The sequence below is a fragment of the Chlamydotis macqueenii genome, chromosome 2 (assembly GCF_036417535.1).
Source record: "Chlamydotis macqueenii isolate bChlMac1 chromosome 2, bChlMac1.mat, whole genome shotgun sequence".
NCBI classification, from domain to species: domain Eukaryota; kingdom Metazoa; phylum Chordata; class Aves; order Otidiformes; family Otididae; genus Chlamydotis; species Chlamydotis macqueenii.
In genome coordinates, this window is record NC_141557.1 from 240,122 (window position 1) to 261,088 (window position 20,967).

The window sequence follows — 20,967 nt, forward strand, 5'->3', positions numbered from 1 at the left end:
TCACCTGCTTGTGGCTTGTTCAAGTGTTGAGCAGCTCAACCCTTGAGTTCCTGCTCTTCAAAAATGCGTGTCCAGTGGCTTGGTTCCACTTTTTCAGGTATTACATGTCATCGCTTTCTCTACGAAATGAGAGCCATGGGTTATGTGGCGCTTGATTCCCCACCGCCTCCAGTTTTTCCGCTCCCTGCGGAAACGCCTTTTATGTTTGTACAAGACCACCTCTGTCTTTCACGTCAGAAAAAGATTAAAGCCTTGGGCTGTCATTACAGACCATTTCCCCAGTAGCTTTATCGTTCCCCAGGTTTCCAGCCTCGCGTGCTGATAAAACAGACGGAGTGTTCCCGTGTTTGGCTCCCCACTGACACGAGCAGGAACAACATCTCCTGGTACATTAAAGAACCATGTTGGTCCTCCTGCCTTCATACAACACGAAGTCTGTTCTGCCTGTGCAGTCTTCCCAGTTACAGTCGTGGTCTTGAGGAACGAGATTGGGTTGGTTTGACAGGACCTTCTTTGAAGTGTTCAGTATTAATCATCTATCTATCCTTTAGGCCTAATTAAATTATCCAAGTGGGTTTCATCTCATTAGCTAGTGTCTTATCTGCGGTGTTTAATTGAATGCTTCTAGCGAAGTCTGAATGGAATGATCCAGACCAACCTGGCCTGTAGTTCTCTGCCTCTTCTGCTTCCTCTTCTCTGTATGGGCATTCCCGAAAATACCCTGCCAGCTGCTTGGGGTTAGCTACAAATATAAGGCTGTTAATAGAAATTAAATATTAGAAGATGGGGGTTTTCATGATTTCTAACTTAGATTTTTTTTTTCCCATTTATTGTTTGTTTTTAACGTTGCCTGCCTCTGGTTATTGAAATAAAGCAGATTCTAGCCAAAGCTGTTCATCGCTGATAGTAAAAAAGCTAGAATTTCGTTATCAAAGAGCTCCTCAGAATAAGGTTCTGTTTGTATTTTTCAGTCTGTGATTTTTGCCTTTACCCACATCGTGTGTGGTTCTCTTCTGTTGGAGAAACGCAGATGCCCTCCTGGTTCAGACTGTCCTCTGCGTGCACTGTAATCAGGTCACCACCGCTGGCGTTTGCCGAAAGGCATGGCTCAGCTTAGTGATTGATTTTTGGTTTTCTGCAATTACGATAGGAACCAAACTTCTGGGCAAGAAAATTGGCATTGGTCAGAACTGATCCAGCAGTAATGCCAAGGTTACAGGCGGACAAGGGGGGCTTTGCTTTTGCTGTTTAGTAAAGGAAGGAGTTGTTTTGTTTGGTTTTTTTTAAAGAAATTGAATTGGTGTGGGATTAAAATAATGTTAGTGAGTGCTGTCAGATTCAGAAAGTTATTTTAAGAAAAAACAAAACGCAAACCATCCCCCAGGTGTGCTGCAGCCGTGAATGATGTTCCTTTTGCTCCTTGGGATGAACCGATCCTTTGGCTGGAAACCAGGAGCGTGGTTTGCTGGTGTGAGGAGGACCTTAGACAGGCGTTCAGAGGGCGCAGTTCAATCTTGAGATGCTTTGTGTCCGGCAGCGTGTTGGAAGTGGGGGCTGTGGGTAGAGGACTGTCGGTGCGTGAGGAGCCCCTGACCTCCGGGGGAAGCCGTGCTGGGACCCCGGACCTCTCGTCTGCGCAAACTGGCTCCTGTGCCCGGCAGTACTAACCCGTGTGTTTTGTGTTGGGCAGCTATCAAGACTGATGCAAAGCCTGCAGATGCCAAGAAGACCTCTGCGAAGTCACCATCAGGTAACTGTTCAGTTTCCACCTGCATCGAATCCTCCCTGCTTGGGGCTGCGTTCATTACGCAGGCCACCGTACGTCTTTGTGTGAGTGGCCTCTGACTCATCTCTTTCCCCTTCCCTCCAACCATCGCTGTGGCCGTTGTAGCGGACGTGAGCCGCCCGAAGAGTGCTGCTGGCAGCGCAGTGAAGAGCAGCACCGCCGCTCCTTCCACCACCGCCTCCAGCACACCCGCTGTCCCTGGAGCAGCTACCAGCCGGCCCAAAACCAAGCCTGCGGCAACCAAACCCACCGCAACCTCAACCGCCACGGCAGATGCTAAAAAACCAACCGCTAAGGCTCCGGCTAAACCCAGCGCCGTTTCCAAGCCGCCTCGCCCGACCAGCAGCATTTCTGCTCCAGATCTGAAAAATGTACGTTCCAAAATCGGATCGACAGATAATATCAAACATCAGCCCGGCGGAGGAAAGGTAAGTGTCTTCAAACTCCTTACCACCGTGTGCTTCGGAACGGTAGCTCTTAAGCGTTAGGGGTGTTCTTTGCTAATTTTGGTGGCTGTGTCCTCACTGCTCTTCTCGTTTATGCGCTGCAGAGCTGCTCTTTGGGTTCTTGGTGTATTAACAAGGCAGTGATAGCAGCGTACAGAAGGAATCCGCCTTACGACCCTGGCATCCGAGCAGGAATTCCAAACTCTCTGGTTCTGTTTTCCTGCCGTACATCCTGACATAAAAACCAGTTGGTACGGAAAGCTCAGAACCTCTCCTGTATTCCAGAACTTTGCTGTTGAATAGAGGAGCTGCTGGATGGCGCGGAAGGTGGAATTAACACCCTGCGGTGCAGGAAATCGGGATTCGGGAGCAAGTTCCACAGCACCTTGCCCAGGTCTGGGAAGGGGATTATTCAGCTTGTCAGGCCTGCAGCTGATGTGAGATGGGTCTGCACGTGCTGCTCTTTGGGTAACTGCTGGCGGCCAGAAGAAGAGAGGAGGGTGGTGGTGAATGAGCTGCAGAGAAAAGCTTGAGGCTCTCAATCAGTGACCGGTCTTAAATTCACTTTCGCTGTGAATAATGGCCGTTTAAATGCTAAAGGTTCAGGGGTATACCTGTAGCCCTCTTCTGAGGGTTTAAAAGTTATTTTTGTGGATATGCTTAATCACAAAACCTTTACTGGGTATTTTATAACAGTCCACCCAGCTTTACCTGGCCAAACGTGTTAGCAGCTTGCTGTAGTCAGAGGGCTTTAATTTCCACAAAGTGGAACAAATTTGCTCGCTTCTGTCTGCTGCAGATGTGCAGCAATGAGTAACTCGGCGTGTAACTCTGATCTGGTGCCGAGAGAGCACGCTTCGTGCTGGGAGCCCCGATCTCCTCTCGGGCACGTTACAGCCAAGGGCGTTCTGGGGCCGTGCTGTTGTCCGTCACGGACGGCGTCGACAACGTGGATTTGTTCTGCAGAGTGTCCTAGTTGTGCGATATCCCAGTACGTTCCTCAGAGCTTAGAGGTCTAGGGGACAAACTTCCACTCCCCAAAACAGTTTCTGGAAATAACAAACCAAGCCTGCTGAAAAAAAACCTGAGGCAAGCAGAAGGTGACCCCTTCATACGCTGTGTAGTGTAGCTTGAAGGCAAACAGGAGTTCAGGAAGCCTTCTGCCATCGGTCAGAAAGGACACGTGAGGTTGTTCTGCTGTTTTAAACTGTGCTAGGGTTTGGGGGTTACAGAGCTTTTTAGCTGGCGGGGTTATTGTCAGTTTAAGGGAATTTGTTGTTACGTTTGATTGTACTGCCCTTTATTTTCTGGATATTTTCACAGAATTGTTAAATCCTGACAATTGTGTTTTTAAGATGATTGTCCTTTTCTAGTCTTACTTATGCTGAGAATTTTTGTAGAATCTCAGAATGCCGTAGGAGCCTGGGGTTTGTCACTTACTGCTCTGTGGCTGGTAGGTCAGTGAAATCCAGGATTTATGCTGAGCCCTCCAAAAAATGCAGGTTCTGCTGCGCTTGTCTGGATCTAGGCTGGCAGGAGAATGGAAATGCTCAGGTGGTTGCTGAGTTTTTCTAACACCTGTAGATTTTCACTCAATTTTCTGCCTGTCTGCATTAGCTGGGTCCACCTGCATTAGATTGGTTACAAACTAAGTCAGCTGCTGATCCCAAAGCCTGAGTCAGCTCAGCGTGGGGTGCAAAGTGGGAAATGGAAGCGGGGCGAGTCCGCGTCCAGCAGAGCTCTTGGAGCCCGAAGCGAGGAAAATCCGGCAGTGGGTGTGTTTGTCCCTAAGATCTGTACAACGTGAAGAAGATGGTCCTGCACTGCTGCTGGGTTACGAAAAGATCGGGTTGATGTTTTTTTCGCCACAATAGCATATACTGAGGTCACTTGGAGACCCACCAACGTGACTGCTGGGGAAACGAGGAGATAGCGATGAGGGGCACCTACGAGTGGTTTGAGAAATCGAAAATTGCTTTGTTCCCGGGGTGCCTGCTTCATCCTGCTGCTTCACCGCCCCCCCCATAGTTTTGTTGTTCCTGGGCCTGGGATTGTTCTTTGCCTGGGAACTGCAGCATGTGAGAAGCTCTCCTGGGTCGTCTGCTCCGCTGAGTTTATCTGGGTAGCTTGTGTTCTCGTACTCGCCTGCCCACGCTTTTGCTTTTGCTGGTTGAAATCATCCGTTTGTCTCCATCTAGGGGAAAATAGAGAAAAAGCCAGAATCAGCCGCTGCTGCCCGAAAGTCTGAACCCAATGCGGTCTCTAAAATGGCTACTGCTAAAACAACCGTATCAAAAGAGAGTGCCCCAAAACAGCCCAATGGGAAAGTGAGTTCATTTCAGACTTTTCTCTGTGGGAGATGAAGGAAAACGTTTCTGTTTTGAGTCACTTTCCCTTCTCTTCAACTCTTCTGCTTTCTCCTCTCAGTGTCACTGTTCCCTGCACAGACACTTTCCCAGTTCTTTCTCGTGACCCCCGAGGTGTTCTCCGTTAAACCTGTTCGGAGATGGCTGTCGTAGGTATCTCTGCCATGCCTGCTGTGAATGTTTACGGAGCAGAGTCCTCCATTTTCACTTTCAGGCTTAACTTTCACTCAGATGTTTCCCTTAAGGCCTGTTCTTCATACACAGCACAGTTTGTAACGAGGAGGAGCGCGCTTCAGTTCAGCGCTGCTTGTTTTACGGTTGCAGAACATGAAGGACTTTCCTGCACTGTTCCCGACCCAGTGGTATCAAAACTCCTTCGCCCCGTGCGTCGGGCCGTCACCGTTCCGAGGGTGACCCCGCAGCTGTCGGGAGGTGGTGTTACAGCACACGGGTGCGGAGCGGGGCAGGAGGCCCTGCAGTGCCGGTGTAGTTCAGATATTATCGGGGAGAGCCTGTCAGTGGGTGGGGTTTGTACCTCTGGAGCAGTCAGGAAAGCATTACTAGCCTCCACGGCGCGACTGCGCTTCCAGAGCTGCGGCACTGGATCCAGCCTGTCTGAGCTGGCTGAGGAGCTTTGGGAACCCGCTGAAGTGAGAACGTCCTGGCGATTCCTTTTGTGCTCGTCTGTTTTGAGGAAGTGCTCTAGGTCCGGCTTCTGCCGCCCTTTGTGCTGTGTGAAATAACCCCAGACTAAACTCGTGTCCTAACTAACCTTGCGAAGACGGGCCTGTTACGCTGCCTCCGCTACCGCCTCTGTGAGCCACAGCTCACGTAGCGTGCTCCTTGTACATGCTGAGAAAGTCTGAGTCCTTTTAGTTTAACGGAGAAACAATTTAATTAACCTAAGACTCGTCTGATAAAATTAACGGAAGGTTTGACAGCCTTCATCAGAAGAATTGTGTCTCAGACCGGGCTTTACTGCGCAGAGGCCGTGAGGAGACGTTACCCACGACCGGAGCCGCCGCAGGCAAACGGCAATAAAGTGCCGACACCGGGCAGCTTGTAGCCTTGCTGGAGGGGGTGGCCCTGGCTGCGACCCGGGGAGGAGGGAGGCAGCTGAGCTGGCTCTCCCTGCTCTGGGCCAGCTCCCGGGGAGCCCCGCGGGACGGAGGTGAACCCGGCCCCCTGGCAGGCAGGCGCCCACGCGGTGACGCTAACCCGTGGCGTGTATGGAGAAGCGGTCTTCACATAGCGCTTCCGCTCTCGCACTAACTCTGTCTGTGCAGCCTCTTGTTTTGTTCACTCTCTTTCTCACTCTCCTCCTCAGCTGCTTTCACTCCTAATGCTAAAGTTGGGTTGAGTTTAACACCGCTCCGTGTTTATCCACTGTGTTAGAGCATCCGCTCCGGCCTGCCGTGTGACAATCTAACCAGTCCTCTTCCCTTGTGTTGTTTTCCGTTCTGTAACGTTCCAGGTCCAGATAGTCTCCAAAAAAGCGAACTACAGCCATGTTCAGTCCAAGTGTGGTTCCAAGGACAATATTAAGCATGTCCCTGGAGGTGGGAATGTAAGTATGGGCACTGGGCAAGCTCGCTGTCTACTAACTCCTTCTCTTGTTCTGTGTTTTTTATGTGTCAGTCTTAAAAATGCTGTGTTTCAGGCAGAAAGGTACGGCAGAGTCTCAGGGGTTCTGGAAATAATGTAGGCTGGAGAATTTTATTTTTTTCCCCATGGGACGCTAGGTTGAACGTGTGCATGTTGTTCCATAGTACCGCACGCACCCCTCACCTATTTCTCGCAGGGCTGGCGTGGTGTCCGTGGCCGAATGCGGGACGTGCACATCGCTGACCCCGGCGGTGGGTTCACCGTGGCTTCCCGCTGCAGTCAGCGGAGGCACCTCACCAGCCCTCTGACCTGTTTCACATCTCTGGGTTTCAGATGAAATGAGCTGTGGCCTGGAAGCGCCTGTGCCTCCTCACTGGCCAGTGGAGCAAGCCTGGGTCACATTAATTTCCCTTCTTGTTTCACGAGAAGGGAGACTTCAAAAAAGGAGGAGGAAAAGGCCCTGGGACTTAATCTTTGAGCTGTGATTAATTTCTACATTTAAAGGCCGCTGGGATCTCTGGGAACAGAGTTGAGCTTATGGAAATAGAAGGCTAACCTCGTAATGCCTGAGTGCTTGGTTTGGGGTGTTGTCCTCGAAGTGTCCGGTGAAAACCCCGCTACCCGGGCACTACCGCTTTGGAAAACACCGCTCTCGGTGGCAGGCTTGGTTCCTTGAGGGCAAACCTGTGCCAGGCTGTTTGTACCAGGGATAGTCTGCAGAAATACAAACACTGGATGGTTTCAAAAAGTCACTGAAGTCCAAGGAAGTTTTTCCAGGGGTCCTTAACTATGCCGGGTTCCTGAGGAGCGACGTCCAGCTGTCGCCTCTTGTGACGCTTCCCCTGTGCCAGCATCAGTGAAACTCCCCGCATCTTTGCGTTGTGTCGTGCTCGAGGTGCAAATACTCCGCTCCTGGCGCCAGGCTCCCTGTTGCTGGATGGTCAGTGTGCTGTTGGGTGTCGGGATCAGCAGGCAGAAATGCTACGTAGGACCTGAGCGCTGTGGCCGCTTTTCCTGGGAAGTACGCCTGTGTTTGTCAAGCTGGCTGAACCTTCACATGGCCAATTCCTCCTTAGAGCTTTGCAAGGGGAAACCAAATCTGGGTTCTTAACGAACTCGCTCCCTCAGGTTGCTTGCTGAGATGGTAAGAGGCAGACGCTGAAGCCGCGCGTGCAGCGTTCGCTTAGCTGAGCTGGTTTGTAGGAGTGTGGACACGTGTGTGGAGCTTCCCGTAGAAATGCTCATGCAGGAGAATTCTTCTTGCTGTAGAAAGAAAATCTGGGGTTGAGACCATCGTGTCAGTTAGGTGCCCTCACAACATTTTTTTGCTATGCGTGTTTTTGTTCCTGCTGTGTATTCCATCAGGTTGCGTTGCCCGCGCCGGGAACGGGCTGCTCGTGACCCGTGTTCGGTGGCGGGGTCCCTGTGGCTGTGCTTTAGGGGGCAGCTGTGGTGACCTCGCCGTTCCAGCGCCCAAAGGAGCTGTCTTTCAGCAGCCACTTTAATTTTGCCACTCTTACTTGCCTAGCCTCTCAGTGGACGAGTCTCACACACATTTTCCTTTCTTTGAGGCCAACAGAAGTGTGCTTGAAACGTGGGGGGTGTTTTTCTTGATTAACTACGTTAGTGAGCTGCTCTTTCCTCTAGTGCACCACCGGCCCTGTCTCCTCCTCCTTGCTGTCCTGTCCTGAGGACGTTCCCAGCTCCAGCGGCCAAGCGCGTGCCTGCTTTCTTTTTCTTTTCTTCCACACTCTCCGTTTAGCACCGCACTTCTCTTTGCTCAACTACTGAAGCTTTTGCTTTGAGAATAGAGAATGAAGTGCTGTTGTTTCCAGGTTCCAAATGCCCCCCAGCCAGCCTCAGGCAGCCGTTCCCAGCCAGCCAGCGCCCCCAGACCCAGCACTGCCCGTTCCAGCGTGAGTAGACGAGGCGCAGAGGCCGGTCTGGCTTCCTCTGAAAGCTTCCTTTTGTTAATTTTCATATCTGCTCACTCCTTCTGGGGCGCTCCAACACTGGCGTCCTCTTCCAAGATGTTCTCTGGTTCAAACAGTTATGGTAATCACTTCTGATAGAACACTTGTGGGTGTTTAACTCCTCAGCCACGCTGCTGACGGGGGTGTCTGGGAAGTCCGTTGTTCTGGTCTGTGCCTCCAGTTAAAGCTTTGAGGAATCCTGCGGACAGGAGCTGTGGTTAGTGGCAAATTGTGGATGGCTTCAGGGCTGCTCTGGAGGAAGTGACGGACATCCCGCCTAAGTGAGGTGGTTCCCAGCTGGGTGCTCATTTTGCCTTCTATACGCACAAATTATTTCTTCTCCCCTCCAGGATACCCAAGAAACCATATTCAAAAGCAGCAGATATCGTTCCTACTCATGTGTTTGCCGAAAATACCGAGACACAGCCATAGTTAGACTGCCTGGGTAAAAGCTTTTGTTGTGCGTCAGTATTTCCCCCCTCTCTTTTTGAGGAAAGCAGCAGGAAAGAGGTGGATTTTCCAAAGTGCAGGTGGTGCACATGCTGTTGAAGATCTGACGCCGTGATTTGGGATGTACGTGTGCTTCTCTGCCCTTCGGCTTGACCTGCTCGGGTGGATTGGGAAACGGTCAGAGAGAGAAAATCTGAAAAGCGATGAGGATCACGCTTTCCATCTGAGCCTCTGTGTCAGGCTTTCAGACCAAAAGTTTATTTCTGGCACCAGAGTCTGAGCGTTTGGCTCTCTAAATGCTAGCCCCAGCCTTTAAGGCTGTCTCCCATTGCTAATGCAAGACAAATAATGTTAGAAACCTTAGAAGAAACAAAAGCTGTAGTACCGTTACTAGCAACCCCCAAGAAAATCACACTCCGGGGCCGTGATCTCGCCTGGCGGAGCGTCTGGTGTGGCTGAGTCAGGGTACGCGGCCGTGGAGCAGCGCCGCAGGGGGCCGAGCTGCGCTGTCCTCCGCATCCCGAGCGAACGGGACGCCAGGGCCTTGACTCATCCCTCTGCACAAGTACCAGGAGGACTCGCGCTTCCTGAGAAAGATGTCTTGCAAATTATCGTGACGATCCTCTGTAAGCTTTTTGGAGTAGCTTGTAAGTGAACGGATTCTTGTCGCATTCGAAGAGAGATTTTAATTTTCTCTGCGAGGCGATGTTTAGAAGAGCTCTCCGTGCCAGCCGGTGCTTGCTGACACCACTGGGAGGGGTGGTCCTCTTCACATTGCCACCAAAACCCCGGCTTTTCACCACAGAGAGTCGGAATGTCAGCTGAGTGGGAGGTTGGACCAGATGACCACGAGTTCCTTCCAACAGAGATTATCCCATGTTTGTGTGAACTGAAAGGTCTCCAGCTGGTTAGACAAGAAGTTAATTCTGGAACAGGGGAATTTTTCACCCACTTGGAGCTGCAGGAGGAATTTTAAAGATGTCAGAATTGGGGCTGCACTTGGTCCAGGTGTCAGAGATGAAATATTTTTGGAGCAAAAAGACATAAAACCTCTGACATTTTGACTCCACCTTTGTCCTGCCCCAGAGAAGACACTTCTTCCCAAATTCAAACTGATGTTCACAAACACCGTGATGGAGCGTTTCGCTAGAGAGAAAAAGCTGGAGCTGTTGGCACGTCTGTGGCCCTACAGCAAGAGACTGGCTGAGTAGAACCGTGAGATGATACGAGATATCATCTGTCCTGGTGACGGCCGCGTCTTCAGAGGCAGCGCCGGCGCTGGGCAGGAACAGCCTGGGGAACACGGCAATGAGACTAGGTTTTTTTGGCCAAGTGCTTTTTGTGTTCCACGAATGTGCCGGGAACTCAAGACCCCCGTTTCTGGTTACTCTTCGTCTCTTGGCTTGATCTGGTCTCCGTTTGTCTGCTCGCATTAACCGCTCCTGGCTGCTGCAGACCCGTGGTAGCGTTTGGCACACGGTGGCTGGGGAACCGACAGGAGAAAATGGGGTGCGGGCTCGTTAGGCGTGACCTGGTGGTTGAGATGGCCCCTTGGCTCCAGATCCACTGGAGATGTTTCTTTGCGCTGAGTTGTTTCTTTTTCCCTCTTCAGGTGCAGATCCAGAACAAGAAAGTTGACCTCTCCAAAGTCTCCTCGAAGTGTGGCTCTAAAGCAAACATCAAGCACAAGCCAGGTAGAAATTTTACCGTTTCCTCACGGTTTGGCTGTAGATACTGCATGTCGTTTAAATACAGTCCTGGATCGTGGCTGGAATAGTCGAAGGGGTCTGTTGCTCTCAGGGAGAGTTTCTAGAAGTACTGTCCAGCTGCTTAGCAATTCCTGGGGGCTTCATCGCAGAGAAGGGGATTAGGAGGTGTGGGATTTCATCTTGTCTATGAAGATAATTTACTGCTTCGACTCAGTTCTTCATTTTTTGGGGGTTTTTTTCCCCATTTGAGGGGGCGGGGAATCAAAAAAGTAGATACTTACCATGACCATTCGAGGAGTGTGGAAGCTCCATCCGTGCTTGCAGGGGGCTTTGGGGCTCTCCAAACACACGCGTTACGGAAGGACAGAGTAACTTCCCCTGGTTCCTCACAGCAGATGCAAGGGTTGTCTTCGCCTTCAGTTCAGTAGCAGCTCCTGTCCTCCAGAGAACACTGTTGGCTCTTCTGTGACACGTTTTGGGGTGAGCGTGCAGGATTTGCTCCCCACGGAGAACACAGCAGCTGCTCTGCGTGAATTCCTCCCGTCTGGGGTTTCCTGCGCAGGCGTGACCAGCCCGGCGCTCGGCTGGAGCGTAGGCGGGTCTCGCGTTCGGTGCCGCGGCTGCTGGCAGGCTGTTAGAACTGCCCCTCTGCAGCATCCCGAAGCGCGGGCCGTCCGCTGAGTCCTGCTCGTTTGTCTGGACCTGAGGACGGTGATCTGCACAGGAGAACTCCTGGCAGCCAAACATCCCTGCACGAGGGACGAAGTTCACCGACCGAAGCCAAGACCAAGTGCTACAAGCTCGTCTTTGCCTGCTCCTGGGAGTTCCCCGGCCCGTTCTGCCAGCCGGGGGGGTTACAGCGGCTCAGCCTTACCCGCCGAGCGCCGTGGCTCAGCGCCTCGAAACGCGCTCCTGCTTGGAGAACGGGGTGCCACAAACGTGACCTCTGCTTGTTCAGTGCCCTGCAATAACAAGCTGTGCGTGACAGCGACTGCTCGTGTCCGGGGCTGATCAGAGCCGAATAACCCATCCGGAATGCTCTGCTGTCAGACGTTCCCACTCATTTTGTTAGAGCGAGTCGGTTGGCTTCCATCGTTGGCCATGCCAAGCCTGCAGAGTGCTGAGGGCCGAGTATTTAGTGGTGTCACTGGGAAGCTAAGTTGAGCTCAGCAATACTTAATTTTTTTTTTGAGACACGTACTGGAATATGGACTGCGCGTGCAGTCTGTGAATGGGAACTGCAGTGTTCTAAATCTAGGGAAGTCGTGCTAGAAATCTGCAGTTCTTTTTCTGACCTTGGTGTTCTCCTGGCCCTGGAGCGCCCGTCCAGCTCCCAGCGTGGCGTTCTCCACCGAGGGCACCTCCGGCGCTTTGCCGTGCGGCCCTGCTTGCTCGGCCTGCGCGGGTGCAGATCACCAGCTCGGACCTTGCTGGTTTTTAAACTGAGCCTTAACTGGAGAGAGACCGAGGCGCTGAACGTGTAACTTGGCCCAGTCCCTCCTCCACAGAACGCTGGGTCCCGCTGGTTCCTCGGTGGGGTGGGAAGGGGACTGATCTCGGTGGGGCTGTCCGGAGGCGCTAACAAACTGACACAACCTTGTTCCAGGGGGAGGAGATGTCAAAATCGAGAACCAGAAGCTGAACTTCAAGGAGAAGGCCCAAGCCAAAGTGGGTTCTCTGGACAACGTGGGACACTTGCCGGCCGGCGGGACCGTGAAGGTGGGCGCGGCGTGCTCTGGCAGCGTTTGCTGCCTCTCCTTGTCCCGCTGCTGATGTAGCGCAGCTTTGCCACCCCCCAGCCTTTCCCCGTGAGCAGGAGTTGGAAAGGAGTCGTTGCTGTCGTCGCTGTGATTCAGCGCTCCTCCCCGTGAAACTGCCCCCGGCCTCGGCTCCGCACACCGCGGGTCTCGCTGCGGCAGCGCGACGCCCGCGCTGGGGGGAGGGCGAGTGTCCCCGCGTGCCTGGCCGCTGACGGGTGCGTGGGCCTGGCTTCCCGCGCCGCGGGGCGGCTGGAGCGGTGCTGGGGGCCGTGTTTGGGTCGTCACTGGTGCTGGGGCTCTGGCGTGAAACAGTGCCGCTGCTGAACTGCTTGGGAGCGGAGAAAACAATCCCGTGCTCGGGCATCGGCACGGTTAAAGTACGACTTCGGCGCAGACGGAGGAGGAACCCCTCCTCAGCGCCCAGTCGCCGTGGCTGCCCCAGCCCCGTTTTCTTTGGGCGCTGTTGTGTTGTGGAGGGGTTCTGGCGTTGGGCGGGCTGGGCCGTTGTGCGGGGTGCTGCGTGAACTGGGAGGAGAGAACCCCTGTCCTGAGGAGCGGGCCAGCAGCAGCGGTCGCAGGGGAATTCAGCGCGTGCTCGGTCGTCCCTGAGCGCCGGGCCGGAGCTCTGCCAGAGCACTGCCAGGGACGCATCCAGACGCTCCCATCTCCAGCTACGTGAAGCTCAGCCTGGCAGACGGGCTCGGTAGAGAGGAGCTCGAGAAGCTGCTGGTGAGGACAGGGAGCTTCTGCAGTGGTGTCTGGCTGCTCCGGTCAAGTTCTAGAACCTTACCGGTTCAGAATGAGTTCGATTTTTTACAATATTTTTCCCCCATCTCCGTGGGTGCCAGGAGTCTCTGTCGATGACGCTGATGCGGTGTTTTTGGGGCTCTAGTGTTTCGCCTTGCAATGCAGAGACCAAGTGACTCCGCGCTGCGTCCCGCAGATCTCGGCCCGCGCTGTCGGCAGAGCAGGGGCAGGCGGCACCGGGGGGCTGCCGTGTGCCCTCTGTGGCTCGCGGGGGCGTGGGCACGGCCGGGTCCCCGCAGGTCCTGCGGAAGCACCTCGATCCCGGCGCTGGGGTGGGAGCTCGGTCCCCGGAGGGAAGGCCGGGTGGTTTTGCCGCCTCTCCCCGTACTCCTCCCCCCCCAGCGCGGCAGCAAGGGGACGTTCTTGCTGGATGGAGCTGGGCTGGTGCGGCGCGGCGTTTTCTCTGTTTGCCGTGCCCAGGCCAGGTCTTCTCTAGCGGCGGCGCGCCGCTCGTGAGGATGAGGGCCTTTGCGCAAGCTCGGCCTCCCTCTTCTGGGAGCGTTGTGTCGCTCGGGTCTGGTGCGTAAGCGTGTCCCCGAGCAGCGGAGGCCGCTTCACTGCGGCGTGCCGGAGCCGCCTGCTTGCTCTCGGCCCCGCAGCGCTCCGCGTTAGCCCTGTCCCCGTGCCGTGTCTGCCTTCGCCTCGGCCGTCCGCCCTCACCGGGGCGTCACAGGCGTGAGTCTGGGGAGAGGCTGCTGAGCGCCGGGCCCCGCGGTCAGGGCCACGGCGGCCGCGCCCCGGCGAGCTGGCAGGGAGCGGCGTGGGGCCCGCGGGTCTGCGGGGACCGGGGCTGGGAAGCCGCTCGGGCCGGTGGCTTCCCGGGGATCGGAGGGGCTGCTTCCCGCTTCCGACCCGCCCGCTCCCTGCGTGTGTCTCGGCAGCTGGGGAAGGGCGGAGGGGGCTCCGGGAACCCGCACTTCACCCCCTGCACCCCCATCTTCTACTGACCCCCCCCCTCGTCCTCCCCACCCCGTTGTCTCACTGTAGGCTGAGGGGAGCGCGGAGCCAGCGCAGCTCCCGCCGGCCCCTCGGGACGGAGAGGTGCCAGCGGCCCGGGCGGGCAGCGAGACGCGGGAGAACGGCGTAGGGCCGGCAGCGCCCGCTGCGCTGAGCGGTGGCGACCAAAGGGAAATGGCAAGCTTCGAGACTCAGATACAAGAAACAAGTAAGTGCCTGCGCCTCCTCGCTGCGCACGCTGCCGGGTGGGCTGGGGAGCGCCGGCGCGGCGCGGGGCCGCCCGCGGGCACTGGTCACACCGCTGCCGTCTGAACGCTGAACTGTTTGTATCGATGTCTGCAGGGGTGTTCTGTGCCTTTTTTTAATTCAGAAAATTGCCTTTTATTTTCCAGGCATCTAATGATGACATTGTGGTATCGTCCCCCGTTCCCCTCCCGCCCTCTCCCCCTCTCCCCTGCCCGTCCCCTCTCCCCTGCCCTTGTGTCGCTGCAGATTGACTCTCACACGCTGACGTTCCGTGAGAAGGCCAAGGCTCGAACAGACCACGGAGCGGAAATCCTCGTCTCCAACCCCCCCCACCTTTCCAGCAGCACTTCCCCCTGGCGTAGCACATCCGTCAGCGAGAGCCCGGGCTCAGCCGCCTCCTTGTCACCGCTGCAACAGCCAGCAGCTCCCCTTGCAGCGCTTTCTCAGCAAGGCTTGTGACCCCTCCCGGCCCCCCGCCTCCCCGCGTTAGCGCAGCTTGGCTCTCTCAACCCGGCGTCTGGCTTTGGCGGGAAGGGGACAGCGTTTAGCAGGGCTAGCGTCCCTTTCGGCCGCGCCGGCTCCTCGAAGCGTCGCGGGGGCTCGCCCCTGCCGCGCGTGCCGGGCTCTGGGAAGGGCTTCCTCCCCTCTCCGCGCTCCCTGGGCTTTGGGGGGACGCTAGAGCGGGCGTTGGTGTCGCGTGGGGGCCGGGCGCCTGGCAGGCTGCGTCCCGCTGGCCCGAGCGCGGGCGGCGGGCGGCCGCGCGCCTACGCTGCTGGAGGCTGAAGCCAGGCCAGAGTTGACAGGGAGAAGCTGTGATCTTTCTTTTTCTCTCTTTCTTTCTTTCTTTCCTTTTTTTTTTTTTTAAAACTCCCTCAACCTTTTCCTCCCTGCCGCTTCAGTTCTGCTGCCCCGTTTGATGACGATATATATTATACACACACGTTAGGCTGTTTTAACTGTTGGCTTTAACCTTTTATTCTTTGTGACGATGTGTTGATGATTTATCGTGCTACGAACCCAGACCCACGCTAAGTTTCCTTTTCTCTTTCCTTCTTTTCCGAACCGTAGGAGCGTAGAGACATTAACCGCTGCTGCAGTGCTGGCTTTACTGACATATCCAGCGATCGTAACTCTTTCGTTGTTGGTTTTGGTTTTGTTTTTTTTTTTTAATATTTTAAAACGATGGAGCAAATTCATGGGATTAAGCCATGTGTGAAATGAAAGGCACAGGAATGTGTGGAAGGAAAATTGCTGTAACAGATCAGGTGAAGCCTTGCGTTGGCTGCGACAAGCCGCGCTGAACCGACGCTGGTGAAGCCTCCTGTCAGGGCCGCACCTCCGGCCCTGGGGGTGCCCGGCACCTTCTGCGCGTCGGCAGGGCAGAGACGGTTTATTTATTAACTTGCACGGCCGAAGCCCTGGGATTGATCTTTGGGTTTTTTTTCGGGCCGGGGCCGGAGGCCTGGAGGCGAGGCAGGAGGCTGCGTGCGCGGGGGAGTGGCAGGTTGACGCGGGCCGCGAGTTCCGAGGCAAAGGCAGGTCCGCGGTGTGCGCGTGGTGTTTTATCGGAGGCTGCGGAGGGGCGAGCGTAGCGGCGGGCTGAGCGAGGCTGCGGGAGGCCCGGGCGGAAGGGAAAGGCCACCTCTCAGCCCGGGCGCGAGGCAGGGGCTCGGAGCGCCGGGAGGGAGGCCGAGCCCGCGGCCGGGGCAGGGCGGGCAGGGCTCCGACGCCAGGGAGCCGCAGCTCCGGCTGGGAAGGAGATTTGCCTGCTCTGGGAGGTGTGAGCTCCTCGTTTCGTGTTGCAAATGACACTAAAGAAATGAAATGTAAATAAATTAAAAAGGAGAAAAAAAAAAAAAGCATTCTTGGGTCGTCAAACTAATTTAAGGCAAAAGCAACAACAACAAAAAAAGGCGAAATAACAAAACACTGGGATCAACGTGACCTGAACCAGGCGTGTGCTGAGGGGGCTGTGCGAGGAGGGGCAGAGGGAAGCCTGCAGCTTCTCGTGCTTGGGGGAATATTTCTTTGGGAAGCCGACAATGACACGATAACCCGGAATCTGTATTTACACACAAAGATTCTTATTGCACTTGTATTTTTTATATTAAAGTTTGCATGATTTCTAATAAAATGGCATTAAAATGTACTAGTTTGCATCAAAGTCGTCTGCTAGTTTCGTAAGTGCTTTTTCCTCTGGATACAAATTTAAATAAGCAATGCAGATTTGCACCTGAAAGGGGCGGTTATATATACCCCGGAAAACTCCCCCTGCTTCCCTTCCTCCTCCTCTTCCTCCTTCTCCTCTTCCTCCTTCCCTCTGCTCCCCTCCCTGTCCCATCCCTCTCATCCCAAACCCGGGAACGCAGCCGAGCTGGCCGCTCCCTGCCCTCGCGCTGGGGGTGCTGGGTGCCCCAGGCCGGCCAGCGCTGACCCCTCGCCTCTCCCCACGGCCGGCGCTGCAGAGAAACGCTGGGGCTGGGGCAGGGGCTGAAGCCCCCTCCTGCCCCGTGCTGGCTCCAGCTCCGTGCTGGGCTTGGAAACCTCGTTTCTCAGGAGCGCGGAGCTGTGTCGTGATGCTTGAAACCCTCCGGCCGTCCCCGTGGCCGGCAGCGGCGCTGCCTGCGACCGCCCGCTCCCCTGCATGCCGCCCTCGGTATATATCACTGCCCCTTCGCTGACGCTTCCTTCTTTCTCTTACTGCTAAATTCTAAACACCAGCTCGATCTCATCGATCTTGGGTTGTTTTGGCTTGGTTTTTTTTTTCCTGACACTTGAATTGAGGGGAAGTTTTGAGGAGAGGGACTGACAGGAGAGCAGCCCGATCCCGTCAGCGGGAGAGGCCGGGGCCGTGCTTCCCCGAGCAATAACGTGGCTGTGCTGCGGGCGCTGGCGGGAGGGCCCTGTGCCTGCGCGGCGCACGCGGAGCCCGGCTTCCCCGTCTGCGGAGGGCAAGCGCTGGCGGGCAGCGGGCTGAAGCCGAGCTCCGGGCTCCCGGCCGGGCGGTTGGTGCCGGTGAGCAGCGGGCCGGGCCCAGGTGCCGGCTGGAGGTGGGCCCGGCGAGGTGCGGTGGCGTTGGCGGTGTTTGCAGTTTACCAAAGAGGAGGTGGAGGCTGAAATGTCGCGTTCCTCTTGCTGCTGAGCGCTGGGGTGTGCGATGCCCGGGTGGAGCGAGGCAGCCGGGTCCTGGTCTGAGTTCAGGTGCCGCAGGAGGAAGGCAAGTGGCAACATTGCACTTTATCTCTGAGATTGCAAAAAAAACAAAAAAACACACACCTAAAAAAGCAAGCCAGCCCCTAAGGCTGCAAAGGGACGCTAAGGCCACCTTCTCCCCTTGCGTTGCTGTTTCCTGGTTTGTTGACTGCTCGGCAGCCTCGGGTGAGGCTTTCTCGGCCGCGTACGCTGGCGGCGACCGGGCACAAACCTTCCCAGGCTCGCACCGCCCCGGCCGCCCGTGCTTCTGTGCCACTTCTCTAACACTTGTTGTGCCTGTGTTTAGCTGACAAACTAACTCCAGCTACACTAGTTTGCTGTGTTGGTTTTTTTTCCTAGGACAGCTGCAGTTTTAATATGTTTGGTTTTTTTGTTTTTAGTTTTGTTTTTTTTTTTTTAATTATTTTATTTTAAGGAAACGGTTGTACATACTGCTAGCCTGGGAAGGGCTTCGCGAGTGGTGAAGATGACTGTAGTTTCCTGTCTGGAGGGGTGGGAGGGGAGCTGGTTAGCGCCGAGATCTTAAATGAAGACGGCAGAGGAGCTGCTGGGCAGAGCAGGGGAAGGAGCTGTGCTCGCCGCTGGCTTCACCTGGGGCTGGAGGCAGCAAAGTCCCTGGAAGGGGGGGGGAAATATGTAAAAAAAGACTTGTGGTCTAAATTAGATGCGACGTGAATGTACGCGTTCCTGCCCTGAGATGGCTGCTGCCTTTCTCTGTGGCTGCGCTTGGCCAGCCGCTGCTCGTGGGGAGAGGGCGAGCGGAGGGCTGGGGTGGCCGCAGCAGCCTGGGGGCTTTGGTGGGCCGGTCCCCCCAGCTGGGGAGGCAGCACCCTGGGGTGCGTGGGCAGCACCCCAGCTCCAGGGCTGCTCCTGCCTTGCGCGGGATGCTCAGCAGAGCCCTTTCCTGAGCGCATGGCTGGGGTGAGCGGGGGCGCGGAGGGGGCTGAGCTGCTGCAGCGATGAAGGTGCAGTGCAGGCTGCGAGGGGCTGGGGGAGCCCCTTTCCCGCGCCCTCCCTGGCTGCCCAGCTGCTCTGCCGGCGCCTGGTCTCTCCCTGGATAGCAGTGGCAAGTAGTTAGCTGGGGGCTTTTTTTCTCTACTGTTAAACAAAGTACATTCACGTAACCACACGTGTGGGCCTGAGGCGCAGGAGCAGGAGGCCGGGAGCCGCGGCGGCTTTGCTGCTGCCCCCAGCGCCACCTCCCCTTGGGTCGGGGTCCTGACCGCAAACTGAATGTAGTTTTCTACGCTGACCCGCGCTGTAGTCCCCCGCGTCGTGTCGGTGTGTGGGGCGCCAGGCGCCTCGTGTGTTTGTGTCATTCAGGCAGAATTCCTAGGTTTCTTGGAACGCAGCAGGAGCTTGGTGTCGGTGCCATCCTTGGGGTGACGTGGCTCGTGTCCTCTCCACACGTTGGGGTGGGGGGAGAGCGGGGAGGGCGGCCAAGCCCCTCACAGCTGTTCAGTGCTGGCCCTGCAAAAGGCCGAGCGGCCGCAGGGCAGCAGCCTCCAGGCTGGGGAGCAATGGCGCCCGAAAGCCCTCCCGGCCCCGGGCAGCCGCAGGGGGTTGGGCAATGCTACAGGAGGCAGCAGCGGAACGCGCGCTCCATCTCTCCGTCCTCCTCACGGCCGCAGTTCCAGCCAGGTCAGCGCTTGCCTCGCAAATCTCCCTCACACGCGTCTCGCTGGCCGCCAGCTGGTGTCTAGAGATCGAGATCAGACACGAGACTCCCGGCTTGCACCCGCTGTGCTCGTCCCGCCCCAGCAGCGCCCGCAGCTTCCGTTACCCCGTGACATAGGTACAACGCGTAAGGACAGAGTGGGGAATGACCGCGAGGAGGGGGGTGGGCTGAGAGGGCAGTGGGGCCGCAGAGGAGGGCGCGGGGCACAGGACCGGCTCTGGGCGCCCGCTGTGGTCTCTGGGGGGCCCTCAGCCTCTCTGCCTCAGTTTCCCTATCTGCAGGGGGGGGGTGATGCTGTTGACCTCCCCGGGCTGGCGTGAGGAGGGAGCAGCGTGCCGTGTTTTCTAAACGTGATGTATTATGATTATTGTTATTGTTATTATTGTTAATTTTGTGTCACAGGAGCGTTGGGTGGCGCACCAGCTCCTCGCTGTCGGTGGGTGCACGGTCCTGCCCAGAGGGGTGCTGAGGGGAGGGCGGCTTGGGCTGGGGGAGGTTGGTGCAGGGGTGCGAGGCCTGAGACAACAGCGCTGGGGCGGGGGGCCCAGGGCAGAGCCCCTCGGGCCCGGGCGCGAATCCCTAGCGGTGTGCGTCTGCCTTTCTGTCTCGCCCTCCTGCGAGGGGCTGTACCGCTGTGGTCTCCTTAGCGACATTTCCTGACTTGATGTTGTGGTTCTTACTGTTGTACGGGGTGAAATAAAGCTTCTCGATGTTCTGTGAGCCTGCGCCTGAGTTTGTGGGGGGCAGGAAGGGCGGGCGGGGGGCCGCTGGCACCGTCAGGGCCACGCCATATCCTACTGTGGGCAGCGGAAGCCCCAAGGAAGGGGGTGAAGGCGGTTTGTTGCCTCTGGTGCCTTCAGCCTCTGGAAAATCCCCCCTGCCCTGGCTTTACTCCTCAAGCCTGGGCTCGGCGAGGTGGGGGTGGGGGGCTCACAGCCCCCTGGGTGTCCGTGCGGAGAGCAGCAGCCAGCCCCGGTCTGCGTTGGCGCCGAGCTGCCCACGGCGCCTGGCTGCTCCTGGGGCCCCGCGCCGCAGCACTGTGACTCAGGGGGGCTGAGGGGGCGCCCCCACAGCTGTTCTGAGCAGAGGATGCACACCGGGGCTTGGCGCAGGGGATGGATGGGGCCGAGCCCCAGAGGGGTTTTGACCCCTGGTTTTGACCCCTGGCCGCCCAGGGAGGCTTTGCCCCCGTTGCCGTGCCCAGAGCAGCAGCTCCTGTCCCCGCTTCCCCCCCTGCTGTGGAAGTCCCCCACCGTCCCCCAGCCGGGGGGTGCCCACCCCCCTCCCCCTCCCCAGGGCTTGAGCTGAGGGGGGTCCTGCGCTCTGCCTCCCCCCACCTCGTCCCCAAGGGCTGCAGCGCGGGGCAGGGGGCGCAGAGCGTGGCAGGGGCCCAAGGGGCACTTTGCACCTCCCGCAGCAGCGCCGCTCCTCCCGGCCCCAGGACCAGCAGCAAGAAAGCAACACTGCGCGGCTGGTGAAAAAATTAAACAGGAAAAAAAAGAATGAAGAGCAGAGAGGCAGTTACTACTCTACCCCTTTTTATTTCTTTACTCTATGTTGTAAAAAGATCCAGTATCACATAACAGCCACTGAAGTATCCCAATATCACACTAGTTCTGAACCATTTAGACAATAGCTTAGTCTTTTTTTTTTTTTTTTTGTCTTTTCTTTTTTTTTTTTTAAACCCGCTGGAAGGGAAAACCATACTGCCCATTATACAGGCCAAAAGAAACAAACACTGCTCAAATCATAGTGACAACCTCAAGCAAGTGAAATGAAGATGAGAAGTTTGAATGACCCCAGGCTGCAGGGCCCCGCACTGGCCCAGCCCCGCGGCCGGCGGAGGGGAGCCCGGGGGCTCCGGAGCAGAAACGGCTCCGGCCCCCGCTCCCGCTGGCCACGAGCCCCTCCGGCCCCCTGCCCCTGTGCTTTTTCCCCACAGCCGCTGGAGCTGCGGGGGATCCGCACACC

At 56.6% G+C, this 20,967-nt stretch overlaps 1 protein-coding gene across 9 annotated transcripts in view; it reads left to right on the top strand.

The window, feature by feature from the left end:
* The window catches only part of MAP4 (microtubule associated protein 4), a 151,109-nt gene extending 136,617 nt beyond the window's left edge, over positions 1-14,492 (top strand). For 6 of the 9 annotated variants that reach the window (XM_086741614.1, XM_086741607.1, XM_086741611.1 and 3 more), the window contains 8 exons: positions 1,691-1,750; positions 1,892-2,214; positions 4,431-4,559; positions 6,073-6,165; positions 10,239-10,320; positions 11,942-12,054; positions 13,890-14,067; positions 14,252-14,390. In XM_086741614.1, the coding sequence (XP_086597740.1) occupies positions 1,691-1,750; positions 1,892-2,214; positions 4,431-4,559; positions 6,073-6,165; positions 10,239-10,320; positions 11,942-12,054; positions 13,890-14,067; positions 14,252-14,259 (986 nt within the window). In that variant the 3' untranslated portion in view covers positions 14,260-14,390. Of the gene's footprint in view, positions 1-1,690; positions 1,751-1,891; positions 2,215-4,430; positions 4,560-6,072; positions 6,166-10,238; positions 10,321-11,941; positions 12,055-13,889; positions 14,068-14,251 lie in introns of all 9 variants that reach the window. The other 3 variants (XM_086741610.1, XM_086741613.1, XM_086741615.1) reach the window with 3 other exon arrangements.
* The last annotated feature ends 6,475 nt before the right edge of the window (positions 14,493-20,967 follow it).